The 14703-nt window shown below is 41.1% G+C and overlaps 1 protein-coding gene across 1 annotated transcript in view; it reads left to right on the top strand.

The window, feature by feature from the left end:
• Positions 1 to 14703, top strand: part of SORCS3 (sortilin related VPS10 domain containing receptor 3) — a 673703-nt gene that overhangs the window by 615661 nt on the left and 43339 nt on the right. Inside the window, exons 15-16 of the mRNA XM_049856137.1 lie at positions 6144 to 6261; positions 7291 to 7424. Of these exons, the coding sequence (XP_049712094.1) occupies positions 6144 to 6261; positions 7291 to 7424 (252 nt within the window). The remainder of the gene's footprint in view (positions 1 to 6143; positions 6262 to 7290; positions 7425 to 14703) is intronic.

A 14703-nucleotide genomic window follows, 5' to 3' on the forward strand; every position in this document is an offset into this window, starting at 1 on the left:
ATCAAAGGCCACAGCCTTCAGTATGGATTGCACCTTAACATAAAGAAAACAAAAATCCTCACAACTGGACCAATGAGCAACATCATGATAAACAGAGAAAGACTGAAGTTGTGAAGGATTTCATTTTACTTGGATCCACAATCAACAGCCATGGAAGCAGCAGTCAAGAAGTCAAAAGATGCATTGCATTGGGCAAATCTGCTGCAAAGGACCTCTTCAAAGTGTTGAAGAGCAAAAATGTCTCCCTGAAGACGAAGGTGCACCTGACCCAAGCCATGGCATTTTCAATCACATCATATGCATGTAAAAGCTGGACAATGAATAAGGAAGACCGAAGAAGGGTTGACGTTTTTGAATTGTGGTGTTGGTGAAGAATATTGAATATAGCATGGACTGCCAAAAGAACGAACAAATCTGTCATGGAAGAAGTGCAGCCAGAGTGCTCCTTAGAGACAAGGATGGCGAGACTGCGTCTTTCATACATTGGACATGTTGTCAGGAGGGATCAGTCCCTGGAGAAGGACATCATGCTTGGCAACGTACAGGGTCAGCAGAAAAGAGGAAGACCCTCGACGAGGTGGATTGACACAGTGGCTGCAACAATGAGCTCAAGCATAACAACGATTGTAAGGATGGTGCAGGACCGGGCAGTGTTTCGTTCTGTTGTGCATAGGGTCGCTATGAGTCGGAACTGACTCGACGGCACCTAACAACAACAACAGTACTCTTGCCACCATGCCCACCCACCTGTATGTTAAAAATTAAACAACTCAAGAGCACAGAACAACTTTCTATGACCACAGTCACATTAGCAGTATAGACCCTTAGCATCAGAGAAGTTAAACAAAAAGAGGGAGATTATCTCTTAGGTTGGTGAGACCAAGAAGAAGGTGAATCTTGAGTAGAGCCAAAAGCACTCATGAAAAATTTCAGGTGGCAAGGTAAAAGGAAACGGGAGAAACAGACGTAATACATTTTAATTGATTTTTCCTCAAAATCCATATAGTGAGAAATGGCTTGGAGAATTCCTTTGTTTGGTTCCCGAGGTTGGGAGCAACTTGCTCTGGGTAACCAAAAGGTAGGGTTCCTTCTTTCAGGCAGTCATCTGTATTTATATGTGAAGCATTCACTATGTCCAAGGCTCTGTAGGAGCATACCAAAATTTTTTTAAAAGTTCTGCTTAATGAGGTTAGTGTTTACCTTGAAAAAGGAATTTTCAGCCAATCCTATTGAAAACCCTTGATGAGAAGGGCCCTGGCTGTGAGTCTGTGGGAGTTCTAGCAATGAAAATGATGGTGATAATAATAAACATTTGTTGCCCATCAGGATTTCACATATATTATCTCATATGGTGCAGATTTGATCATGTTGGTGAAAATACACATTGAGTTAAGATGAGGAGGTCATGCGTTGCAGAGGAAGGAGGACAAAATAGTTTATCTTGGTAATTGCAACAAAGTAAGACTATTGATGACAGTCGATTTGGTCATGCCAGGAATTAGCTCTTCTTTGCCAAAGTCTTGAAGATGAAACCCCACCTTCTACAGTTGTTTTGTTTCTTCAATTGGCACTGAATGATTAATCAGCCTCCTTTCTTTACCAAGCATCTACTGTTGAGAGGCTCTGTGGGAAACAAGTATAAGAACTGTCCCCAGCCCTTAAGGAGTTTTCTAATTGGTCAACAACAAGTTGACCAAAGATACAAGAAAATTCAGAAATTCTGAACGATGTTCTAGAGCAGAGGTTCTCAAAGTGTGGCCCTGGGACCAGCAGATTCAACATCCCCTAGGGACTTACTAGAAATGCAGATACTCAGGCTTCACCCCAAAGGTACTAATCAGAAACTCTGGGGGTGGGGCAATCTATGTTTAATAACCCTTCTAGATGATTATGATAAAAATATTGGAGAACCTCTGGTCTAGAGATAACAGGACTATTTGAGTTTCTGAGGAAAGAGAGCTCAGAGCTGCTAGGAGAGTCATAGAAAACTTTTCTTGGAAGAAGTAGCACCTAATATGGGAATCTCATTATCTTTTTAAAGATGCTCCATCCTCTTGGCTCCTCTGCCCTTCTCATCTCTTGGATCTCTTGGAATTTTGTATCTCCAGTTGATATATAAACTATCAGTAGTGTACTGCACCTACTTTATTGGAAATGGACCCCCTAACTCTTCACGAGCAGTTTTACCTGATAACAAAATTTTATCTGGAAAGTTGATGTTTCCTTTTTATTATTAATTATAAACCATCCGGGCTTTTTCTTTCTCCAGTTCAAGACCAAGTGGGCCTTCTCAGTGATTATCACCCCAAAGTGATAGACGTGATTACTGGTGATGGTCTCCCTGGTTTCTCCATTAGGTTATCACCTCCACAGATCCTAAATTTTAACATCAGTTTTGGGGATACTTATATAAAAGGAAGTAAAATACTTGAGTATGAATTAGTTCTTATTTTACATCCTTTTTATTTTGCTATATTTCTGTTATTTCCCTAGCTTCTAGGAGATAATATTCAGAAGAGCAATGAATGAACACAATATTTGTGAACTGAATCAGGGAACTCAGCTCTGATACACAAGGGAGACTGTGTTCTGAGTCATTTCTGTCCCACAGGAGGGAGCCCACAATGAACTTTAGTTTTCCCAGAACTGAGAATGGATGGAAAAAATGAGGGACATTAATGTCTGAAAGCTGCCTTAGAAGGGGTTGTACTTCGCTGATCTTAGTTGAGGCTCAGAGAAGAAATGAGCAAAGCTCATAATCCTAATATTGAGTAAGTCTGTAAAATTGTGCATCTGGCATATAAAAGTGACCTCACGGGAGAGCATATTAGCACATTCCAAAGTTAAAATATTAGTGTGTTGATTTACAGATTGGGGAAACATGTAGGAAAGACACTGTAAGGAACTCTGGGTTGGAAGCCAAAGAAATCTAGATGAAAGGAATGCACCTGCCAAGATTGCAGAAGAGGCTAACCTGAATTAGTCTACAGGCCCTTTCTGATGACCCGTTTTTGTGTTCGGTCTTGAAGTAAGCACTCTGAGATCACAAATGGATATTCCAAAGAATTGGAAAGACCAACAACATGGATATCCTTAGAGACTCAGGGTCAGTTAGGTTGTGCACCTGGGTGATGCATGCATTCCTGTCAACATCACCCCTGGGAAGTGATCAAGGCTGAGCTTGGAAATCTATGCCTGCCGAGCATCACCCCTTGCTCCCATGGGCATCTTTGTTAGGAAGTTCTCTTGCATTTTTTAAACTTCAGACTTTTATTTTTGGTTAATTTTACACTCCACGGATATCCCTAGAGTATTCACGTATTGCTTTTCTCTCCTCTACCTTTCCTAAGTCTTCTGCAGGCTAACCAGCCATAGTTCTTACACCACTTTTTAGATAAATGAATGAAATGTGATCTTCAATTGGATCACCGTCTTAATCGCTCTCTTTTTCAGTGGTCCTTAAACTCTTAGGACTGAGAACCTCTGAAAATCTGATAAAATATATGTGATTTCTTCATAGATAAATTCACATGTACCAATAAATACATAATTTTCTTTAAAAGCTCAGGAGATTCAATTTGCCTCACCCCACCACCAAAGCCCATCTACCGACTCTAAGTTAAGATAGTGTATATCCTTTTTGAATGATGACATTCAAAGTTAACCAGTTTTCCTTTGTGTTCTCATCAATGTAGAATAAACCCAGAATATTGCCTCTTTTGTTGTAGATAACGTATAAATTTTTGTAAATGCATTCCCTAAATATTTTTGTCTCCCTGATATGTTCATTTTTATTGATCACATTGTATATGGAAACTCTTTAGCTGCTGTTATTATCATCATCATTATTACTACTATATTTTTATTTAACCTAGCCAGCTGCCAAAGCCCATTTCTTTTTTTTCTTAATACTTACGTAACTGCCAAGGGGAGAACCTGACATTTCTCCCTGTTGTATCACATCTTATTAACTTCAGCCTATCCCTTCAGTTTGGGGCCTAATTCTGCCATCCAGCATATTACTGTACCTTCCAGCTTCATGTCATCAGAAAATGTGATGTCCATTAGTTTCATGTCTTCAAATCATTAATAAAAATGATGAATAAGAAAGAACAGACACCAGAGTCTTGCAGCTGACTTCCCACACTCTCCCTTCTGGTTGATGTTCATGCTTTAATTAGGTACCATTCAACCAATTACCAAGCCACATACTTTTATCAGCACCGGGCCCACATTTTTTCATGTTTTCTTCAAGACTGCTGTGGCAGACCCTGTCAGATGCCTTGGTGATATCCTGGTGAATCCTATGCCTCCTATTTCCCTCTTCTAACTGCCTAGTAATCCTGTCATAGAAGGAATGGGGTTAATCTGACGTGATATATTTTGTGAACCATGAAATAACTGTAAACTTTCTGAAGTAGGCAGAAGTGTTTGACTTAGCATCATAATGTCCTGTTACTCAGAGTATTCCAGACAGGGAAGACTTAGTAGAGTTAGTGGTATTCGAATACGGAAGGATTTGGATAGACTGAAGAGACAGGGAAGAAGACATTTGTCAAGCTTTTCTCCCACTGTTGTTGATTTTTGTTTTCATTTTTTTTCTCCCCCTGATGAGCTTATCAACATAACTGAATCCCCTTGCATTAAACAAATGGAAAATATTTTGTGAGATAAGAACTGTTTTGTCAAAGATTTGAAATGGACTAACATATGACCCCTCCATGAAATGAATTTAAAGCTGAAAGGTGGGAGTATTTTAGTAGATGAACTGTCATTGATGTATCAGATGTGGAGACCACTGAATATAGCAAAATGCAAGAGAACAGAGAGTATCTAGAGGAGAGAGGTTTGCTCTGCTCCACACCATATCAGCCACACATCCTGAGTGCACTAGCGCTAAGCTAAGATTTACACAAAACTCACGCAGTTTTACTAAAGGAGAGGCCCTCTCTCTCTCCCTCGAAGTCTGTTTAATCTCCTTTTAGACAGGGTTCTAAAAGTTTTATTTAAGCTTCAACCCATAGCACTTTCAAAGTTACTTCCTGAAGTGCATTTTAAGTTGTCTGATCTACAAATAATCCTATTCCTTTCCCTAAATCTCAACTTTTGTCAACCTCTACCCCTCCAGTAAGAGTACTTATCCTTCAGATAGAAGGAAAATGTCTATTAATGAGAGTTAGTCTCTTAGGTGTCACCATAAGAATATCTGAACTTGGGGAAAGGAGTATCCAATGCTGGTAGTGTAATTAAGTCTTTTTGAAATAGGTGTCATCCAATTTTTTGAAAGGGTTCAGTTGGTGTAAGTTCCCAGCATGATTGGACCCCTGTTACATCACTGTGATAGATGTCTTGCATTGTAATTGCAAGACATGCCACCCGAGTGGAGTATAGATGATCAGTCTTTTTTTTTTTTCCATTTTTCTCGAAACGATTGATCATTCATATTTATAGGGCTATCAATTGCTGGGCTTTGGAAAGGTTAGTATTGATTATCTAAGTTACACAGATGGTGTGCTTCTTTACATAAATATGAATTCCTTCTATGAGACTGCTGTTTTTTTTTTTTTTTTCAGGAAAAGTGGAGGGAGGATGGCATGCATGTGAATTATTAAGCAGTGTGGGTTTCAAATAAACACACTTAGATTCAATCAGGATTTCGGAATTGTCAGGTTCATACTTCAGATTAGCTAATTCACACACACACATAATCTGCTTTGCAGATGAGGAAACTGAGTCCCTGTCAGTGGACATCAGTAGATAAGATGCCAGTGCTTGCATTAAGGAAATACGAAAGGCTGTACGTCAAAATACAAACAATGGTTTTATCTGGAGAGCAGGTTTTGGACTATCAGGTGTATTTTCTCCTTCACTGTGCTTTTCTATATCCTGAATGCTTCCTATAAAGCACGTATATTACGTTTGCAACGAAATAATGGTTTTGAGCCCAGTGTGAATGTCACGCCGACTGGCTGGAGCTGCATGCACAGTGGACTTTCTGTTCAATGACCCTCAAGGAAATCACTTTGACAGATCCGATAAGCACACGCTGCGGCTAAATCCTCTGTTCCCCAGCCTTATTACATTGGTGACTGACTGTGGAGCCTTCTCTGCTTGTCTTTTTCATCCCTCTCCCAAACTCTTAGAGTTTTTGGCCACTTCAGCCTCCGCTCTGAATGGCAGCTAGTGAAAGTGGACTACAAATCCATCTTCAGCTGGCGCTGCACCAAGGAGGACTATCAGACCTGGCACCTGCTGAATCAGGTACACCACAGGGTGGAAGTCCTGGCTTCTAGGAAGGAGAGCTGCTAGCCCTGCTTGGTCTTACCTGGACCTTCCTTTTGGAGGGGGGTATGGTAGTAGGTCATCTGAGATCATGGGTGTAGATTTAGGGGTAAGGGTTAGAGTCCACACATCCAAGTTCAGTAGCGACACATTGTATTTAGGTATGTTTTGCACCGTGAGATCCTGATCTACTCATTGACATCTGTAAGTAACTAGTGAGCAGTCTGGGAGAGAGGTGATGGTGATAACCTGCTGTTTTACCTCTCTCCATGGTTCACTAGACAGCTACGAGGCCCTCTAGTGGTTTGATCCTCTTATCTACCAATGTGGAATTGAAATCATTTCTCAGGCCAGCCTTAATTAAGTAAGGGCCCCCAGGGTATTGGAAGCAGGACCACTGAGAAAAGTTCAGGCTCAGACAAAGAAAATTTTCAGGGTGGAGGAAGGAATACTTTAGCAACGACATATTTGTTGCTGTGCGACATAGGCAGGCTTCTTCCTTCTTCTGAACCATTAGATTCTTGTCACTTCTACAACTTGTCCTTTTGTCCCTAACTAGGGAGGAGGACTTGGATATGGTAGTTTATCATAGAGAGGGAACTGTGTGGGTAGATTTCATTATTGCTCCAATGTGAAAAAATATGCCAAACATTGGCCCCTTTCCACTAGGATTTCTGCAGAAGCTATTGAGTGATCCCTGGTGGCTTGTGCAGGTGCCTGGAGTCTTTGTATTCTCTGTGTAGGTGGAGAAGAAACAGGACAGCATAGACATCTTGTGCTAGGTGGGTGGACGGGTGGTGGTAGGCCAGCCTGCCTACATGTCCCCGTAGTGTGGTAGTAAAAGATCAGCACTTCTATTTGTGAAACTCCCGAGTGGTTACTGGGAATGAGATTGTAACATAAGGTGACCAAAAGAGAGTGAAAACACTCATGCTTCTTATTGAGAAACTGGTTTGTTTTGCCTTCTTTGTATTTTTCTACATCTCTCACTATGGGTTTTTTCCTAAGGGGGAACCTTGTGTCATGGGAGAAAGGAAAATATTCAAGAAACGCAAGCCGGGAGCTCAGTGTGCCCTGGGCCGAGACTACTCTGGGACGGTGGTCTCAGAACCCTGCGTCTGTGCTGACTGGGACTTCGAGTGGTGAGTCCCATGACATTTCATCACCAATTTCTACAGACTTTTCCCCTCTGGAGGATGGGAATGAAGATAGAATTAAGGGAAGAAGGCATGGTGCAGGGGTAGAAAGGTGTGTCTGCTGGCCTGTGGGTCCCATAAGCCTGGTTCCAGGGCCAAATGTGAGACCTGTATCCCTGTAACACAGGGAATATCACTACTCTACTATAGCAGCATTTCAAAGGAAACCTGTCCTTACCTTCAATTGGAAGCTGTATTGGAAAGTACTAGAGAGGTCAGGCTGGGCCCTGACAAAGCTTCTTCCTTGGATATACTGACATCTAGACACATTCACTCCAGTTGTACTCTTCCACATGAACTCTTATCATGATGTCCTCTTTCTCCCTCCAATGACAACCACAAAGAATAATTTTAAATCACACCTATTACCCAGTGACTGCCAGATTGCCTGATATTTACCTCCAGACCTTGGCCTTCCCCTCCTCTACGATCAAGGTGTATGTATCCATCTTCCTGTTGAGCATTTATCTCCTCTTGAGTTGCTAATACAGATTTCAAACTTAATGTGGCCAAAGCAGAACTCTTCTTGAACTATCCCATGGGAAGCTGTTCCTGCTCACTTATTCCAACTTCAGTGAAACACACAACAGTCCGCTCAGTTGCTTAAGTCAAAACCCTAGAAAGGCTTGGTTTCTTCCTTTCCCTCATGCTCAGATTTAAACCTTCAGTGAGCCCTTGAAATCTATACCTTCAAAATATATTGCAACTCGAACACCTCTACCCACTACTGCCTGGGTAGTAGTGTCTACTGTCTCTCCACTTCTACCCTTGTCACCCTGAAGTCCATTCTTCTTACCACCAAAGTTATATTCTAAAAACACAAATCAGATTTTTTCATTCCCGTGCTTAAAACACCCCAGTGACTGCCCTTTCCCTAAAATATAATACAATCTTCCTTCCTTAGCTTGCTCAGTTGTAGGTGATTTGGCCCTGCTGTAACTTCATGTCTTAACTTCTTACTCTTCTACCCTTGTTGACTATATCACATCTACACGAGCATCCTCCTGCACCCTAATTAATCTAGGTTCAGTCCTGGCAGAGAGAACAGCAAGTGCAAGGACAGCAAGTGCAAATCTCAGCATGGCTGGCACCTTAGGATGTCTCATGTCTCAACAAATATATCATCTGGCCAGAAATGCCTTCTGAGACCACCTAACCTCCTATACATCCAGGCATTCTCTGTCCCCTTGCCTTATTATCGTCTTAGTATTAATCACCATATGAAATGATCCTGCTTTTGATGGCTTTATAACTGCCTATCTTTTCCCAGTAGAAAAAGTGCTATGTGTGCAGGGATACCAAAACCCATTACCATCGAGCTGATTCCTACTCTCATAGCGACCCTATAGGACAGAGTAGAACTGCCCCATAGAGTTTCCAAGGAGCACCTGGTGGATTCAAACTGCCGACCTTTTGGTTAGCAGCCGTAGCTCTTAACCACTGCACCACCAGAGTTTCCATGTGCAGGGACATTTTTTAAGTTGTTATATCTCCAGTGCCTAGCCCACAGTAACTGTTCAATAAATAGGTGTAGCATGTTTATGAACATCATTCCTTTCAGGAGAGTCCAAAGCCTCCCTAAACCCATTGCCATCGAGTCAATTCCGACCTGTAGCGACCCTATAGGGCATACAGTTTCCAGGGAACGCCTGGTGGATTCCAACTGCCGACCTTTTGGTTAGCAGCTGTAGCTCTTAACCACTACACCACCAGGGTTTCCGGTCTCCCTAATGCTATGTAAATGGATGCATATCACTCTGAGCTCAGCCAAAACAGTTCCTTCTTCTCATCACAGTCAAAAGCTGACACTCAATTTGTATATTTACATAGCGCATTGTAAGTGAGAAGAAAAAGCTGAGAGCTCAGGAATTACCCTGTAAACATGGAAGAGGCAGGGCAGTGACAAGGCTGCATTTGGGCTTTTTTGTTGCCCAATGGCAGATCCAAGTCCAAATAGGTACAGAGTAAGTGCCTGTGCCCAGGAGCCTTACCTGTTCCATTCTCATTTCGTCCAGCCTGTTTCTAGAGCTTGACTTCTAGAAAATCGTCTTTTATTTCCCAATTTCTGCTAGGTGTATAACAACTGGTAATTGTCACTACTCCCTCCTGCTCTTTACTCCTGAATTCATGCCCTAAGAAAGCTTGGTTCAGTGGAATTTAAATTAGAATAGTTAGGTCCTTTCTGTGGCGATATTGACCGTTTGGAGCTAAAAGATATTTTCACACTTGGGAACAATAATGTTCAATTATTAACTACAAATCCTGCAGAACAGTCATAGTATTGTGTACAATTCAATATTCAGAATTATGGCTTATGACATATTGACATCAACCAGAATATTCAGAATATGAATTTCAGGCTTCCTTGTGTTCTCCTGCGTGCTGATTCCAGCAAGACATAATGCCTTTGAATATGCCATACTGGATTTTCTCCTGTGTCTCTCTGTCACATCCTTGGAAACCGTCACAACTGAGAAGGATCGAGAATTGTACGATAAATATTTTTCTTCCAGTAATTTTATTATCATCCACTGGTCTAGACAAGAATCCTAGCTTTTGTTATATTTCAACCTTTGGACCTAGAGAAAATTTCTAAATCTTTTTTATTTCAACTCCTCATCTGTAAAACCCAAATAATAATGGGTATCTCAGTGGGTCCTTGGGAAGAATAAATTAATTGACAAATGAATTAATGTAGATAATGAATGTAGATAAGGCATTTATCCTTCTGGTATACGCTATAGACGTCCAACATACGGTAGCAGTTGCTGCTGCTGCTGTTAATCTTATACCCCAGGGTTAAATGGCCTCTGTGGTCTTTTTAGCAAGTAAAACAGAGCTTATACATCCAAATAAGTGCTGCCTTCAAAGTAGTATTTCTGGGCGTTTTCCATTTATTTCAATGCTGGTAGCATTGCTTAAAATATTCCTGAACCCCTCTTTGGGAACTGCTGTCAGAACCGATCTACATATAGTAAGGCAGAAAATCCAAGTCCTTGCAGTGCCTTCTGTGGTTCTCCTACACTTGGATGTGTAGGGGTAGCACCTAGACTCAATGGTCTGTAATATCAGAATCATTATTGTTGACATTTTAACAAAAACAAAATGATCATCTGGGGTGGTAAGTTACTTGACCACCGTAATAGATGGGAGACATTTGAGCCTCAAGTGCAGCTAACTCTAAATCTTGTGTTCTCTTCTGTACATCATACTGTTAAAGAAATCACACAAGTCTTTATTATTTTATATTCATTTTATGTATCAGAAGAAGTAGGGTCCCCCAGTCAAGTTATTCTAAAATTAAAATTTATTTCCACATGGCCTAGGTTTACTGCTGTTGACAAGGTTAGATATGGAAAGTTCCATTCACCCCAAAAACAATTCCAAATGAAGTATCTTTGAACAGTTATATTATGGAGTTGTAATATACACTTGGGCTCCACAAAGACTCTGTTGGACTTATCTGGACACAAAACATATTATATATATTTTTTTCCTTTCTGTGGCCAATCATACCTCATATTTAAAAAATGAGAGATTAATCGCTTGGCTTGAAAGTAGGATAAATAGATAAGGCTTGATACTGAGTTACTGGTCATAATCTGAGAATAAAAAAATATATATCATATGGTCTAAAAAATTTTTTTGCACCACTCTAGATAGACCGTATAGTATGGGAGAGACATTTTGATTTCTCAGTTTTCTGGATTATTGCAGTGGTTTTTAGGGATGAGACCAAGTATTTCTGGTTATCTTGTGGTGCAGTGGTTAAAAGCTTGGTTACTAACCAGGAGGTCAGCAGTTCAAATCCACCAGCCACTCCTTGGAAACCCTGTGGGGTAGTTCTACTCTGTCAATAGGGTCGCTATGAGTCAAAATTTACTCGACAGCAATGGTTTTTTCTTGTTTTTAAGACAACCTCAATCAGCATAGCTTTTGGTTAAAAAAAATATAGTTTTTCCACCAGATATAATTTGTTTTGTTTTTATACTAATGCTGGAAAGCAGAATATGGCAACAATTCTGTAACTTTCCTTCTCAGTGGTCCCTTTCCTTCAAGGAAGGGACCTTAGCTAAGGAATCTGAAACACCTAGCTCTGTTAGAACAAGATATCAGCATGCACATTTCACTTATTTGTTTCCCTGAGCCAAAACAGGTCCCGTTCATCTGATTGGTCCAGGCAATGTTTATGTCTCAGAGGCAGCAGGGAAAAGGTGTGACCTAGTTTAGTCAGATTGGGAGGGGAGGCTGGAGAGGATGGATGGACTCTTGAAAGTGTTGAGAGGTGCAGCCTGGGTCTTCCGCCTCTGTCTCTCTTCTGTTTGAACAGGGAAGGTTTTATAAATTCTCAGAAGTGTTTCTTTGTAGAATACCATTGGCTTTCACAACTTTAGATATTCCGTCTAGAGTGACTGTCAGTAATAAGTATGAATTTTACATAAATATTGATGTTTCCATGTAATAACCTCATAAATCCCCCAGCCTCAAGCTTACTTTAGAGAACCACTTTGCAGCAACCTCCATCATGGTGCTGCTGTGGGGCGAGGAACAAATCTTCCTTGAGAATTAAGTTTGTCAGAGACAGGTGAGTCATAAAAGGGAGCAAAAGGGACCTGCTCTGAAGTCATGTGAGGGCTGCCGGGAAGCCCAAATACATTTGGTCAGTGAGAAACCAGCTTGGGCCAGAGATTAGGCCTAATAGTTCCCTTCTCTCTCATTCAGCAACTTACTCAACAATAACTTTTATTAAGCACCTATTGTATACCAGGCATTGTACCAGGCCCTTTAAATTGATTGTCTTACTTAATCTTCTCAACGAACTCCTGGAAGGAAAGTCTGTTATCATAGGCAAGGCATTTTGTAGGTGAAGAAATGGATCTCAGAGAGGTTAACTCACTCAAGATAGTGATAATCTGACTCTGGAGTCGTAACTGTTAGTATGTCTTAGTAGTTAGCTTCCATGTCCAACATGATGCCAGATCCACAGAGCAAGTTTATCAAGTGGTGATGTAGAAAAAGCAGAGAAGAGGTTTTTGGGTGCTACAGCACATGAATTCAGGTCTGTCTGAAATCCATTTGACCCTTAGTATTCTACATATGGAGCACAAGCATGTTTTCTCTATAGACTAGGCATTGTGGAACAGTCAAAGATGTACAAGCCAGAGACACTGCACTCAAGGAAGGCATAACGACAAATAATAAAGAAGGAAGTATAATTAAGCACTGAATTTTATGGTACCTATCTGCTGTCCAATATCTGCTGTCCAATATAATAGACACTAGCCACATGTGGCTATCTGCATTAAAATTAAAATTGAATAAAGTTAAAATGCATTTTCTCTGTTGCACGAGCCACATTTCAAGTACTCAATAGTCATATGTGGCTAGTGATTACCACTTTGGGTAGCACAGCTATGCAAGCCTGCCATCATCACAGAAAGTTCTACTGGACAGCACTGGTCTTTACTAAGTGCTGGAGATGTTCAGAACAAAAAGGTCTCTGAGGGCTGGGGTCATCATGGAAGACTTCTTGCAGGAGGTGGTGTTTGGAGCTGTGTAGACTCATCACTGAGTACGTACAAGGAAAATGGGTAGCACTTCTGAGAGATCAGCAAGGGACTGATACAAGGAGAACAGATATATGGCAAGGTTGTTGGTGATAAGAGCAGATGGAGAGAGTGGAGTTAGATTAAAGAGAAATATTTGAGGGATGGTTGTTGGGTTTTCCAAATAATTTCTGAAATGACTTGGATGCAATTGCCTTTCTTTCTCTTTTGCTGCATTTAAGCTTATGCCATAGCTAAATAAGGATGGTGTTAATTATTAATTTGTTATTGTTGTAGTTGGTCCTTCTTTGCATTGGGTGCTTACTCTCTGCCTTCTAAGAACCTCTCTCTGCCTTTTTCTAACTACAGAATGCTATATTGCCTCCCAAAATAGTACAGAGGCACCAGTCCTAGAATCTCAACTGCCAGATGGAAGGAAGGAGGAACTGGAAGGGTGGGAAGCAGTGAGGCTATGTTAGGGCCATGCATGGTCTGAGAGCTGGACAGCCCATGCAGCTGGGCTGGTGGAGGGCATGGCTTCGTGGTTGGTTCCAAAAGTCTCAGAATGTCAAGCGTGAGGTCTAGGAGGTCCTCCCTACAAATGATTAAATAGAAGCCTCATGGAATTGCACTAATGCTGGACCAAGGGTCAGGAGTCTGAGCTATCATCTCTTTCTGCCGCTATGTACAATCTTTGACAAGTCATTTCTCCTCTTCATGCGTCTCTTTTCCAATCTACCACCTGAAGGGGTTGGACCCACGTGTCCCCTGCTCTGACATGCCCAGGACTTTTGGTTTTCCAAAGCTCTCCTGTCTATTCCTCCTCTAGATCATTTATGGCTCCTTCCTCCGTGAGGTTTGAAGAACATACAGGTAAAGCTCCTGGACATGGGCAAGATTTTCCATAAACCTTTAGAGATTTTGAGCCCTTTGGTAATCAAGAAAGACACAGAGTCAACTTGTGTCTTGAAGGGAACTGCTTGTATATTTGCAGAAACCGTGGCCAATACACTTCCCTGAGGCAAAGCAAACTTTCTGGTACATTCTTTCCAAACTTTACAATTCAACAGAAAAACACCTTTTCCCAGGAATCTGGAGCAGCAACTGGAACTGCTTTTTTGTCTAAATCATGCAGACAACAGAGCTGGGAGGGAGTCTGGGCAGCACGAGACATTTTAATATACATTTAGCAGAAGTTAATGAAGTCCACAGTCTGAGGATAGCCAGTGATGTTTCCGTTAATGCTATTAAATATTAATGAGGTGCTTTTTCTCTTTGGGGCAGAGCAGCATGCCTGATGTACCTTTTTTAATTACTGAATTACTAACAGGTAGCAGAGCTGAACAGAACTGCTGAAGATGATTACATTTAGCAAAAAATACTGAGACATTTCTCTCCTTCCCAAAGATGCCTAGGAGAGCACCCTTCCTTCAGAGATTACCAGTATTTCTTAGGGTTAGCAGGACATTCAACATTCATTGCATGAAGCATTCAGGGAATTTTCTAGGAGTAATGCAGACACATCATCACACATTTATCTGTAGAAACACTATGTTTCTACAGATAAATAATATTTAGAAACACCATCTTCGGTGACGCACTGGGAAATATTTACGGTCTCTCTTGGAACAAACAAATAAAGAAACAAGTAAGTCTGGATAGTAGCAGTTGCTGATTAT

The sequence above is a fragment of the Elephas maximus genome, chromosome 16, assembly GCF_024166365.1.
Source record: "Elephas maximus indicus isolate mEleMax1 chromosome 16, mEleMax1 primary haplotype, whole genome shotgun sequence".
In the NCBI taxonomy this organism is placed as follows: Eukaryota; Metazoa; Chordata; class Mammalia; order Proboscidea; family Elephantidae; genus Elephas; species Elephas maximus.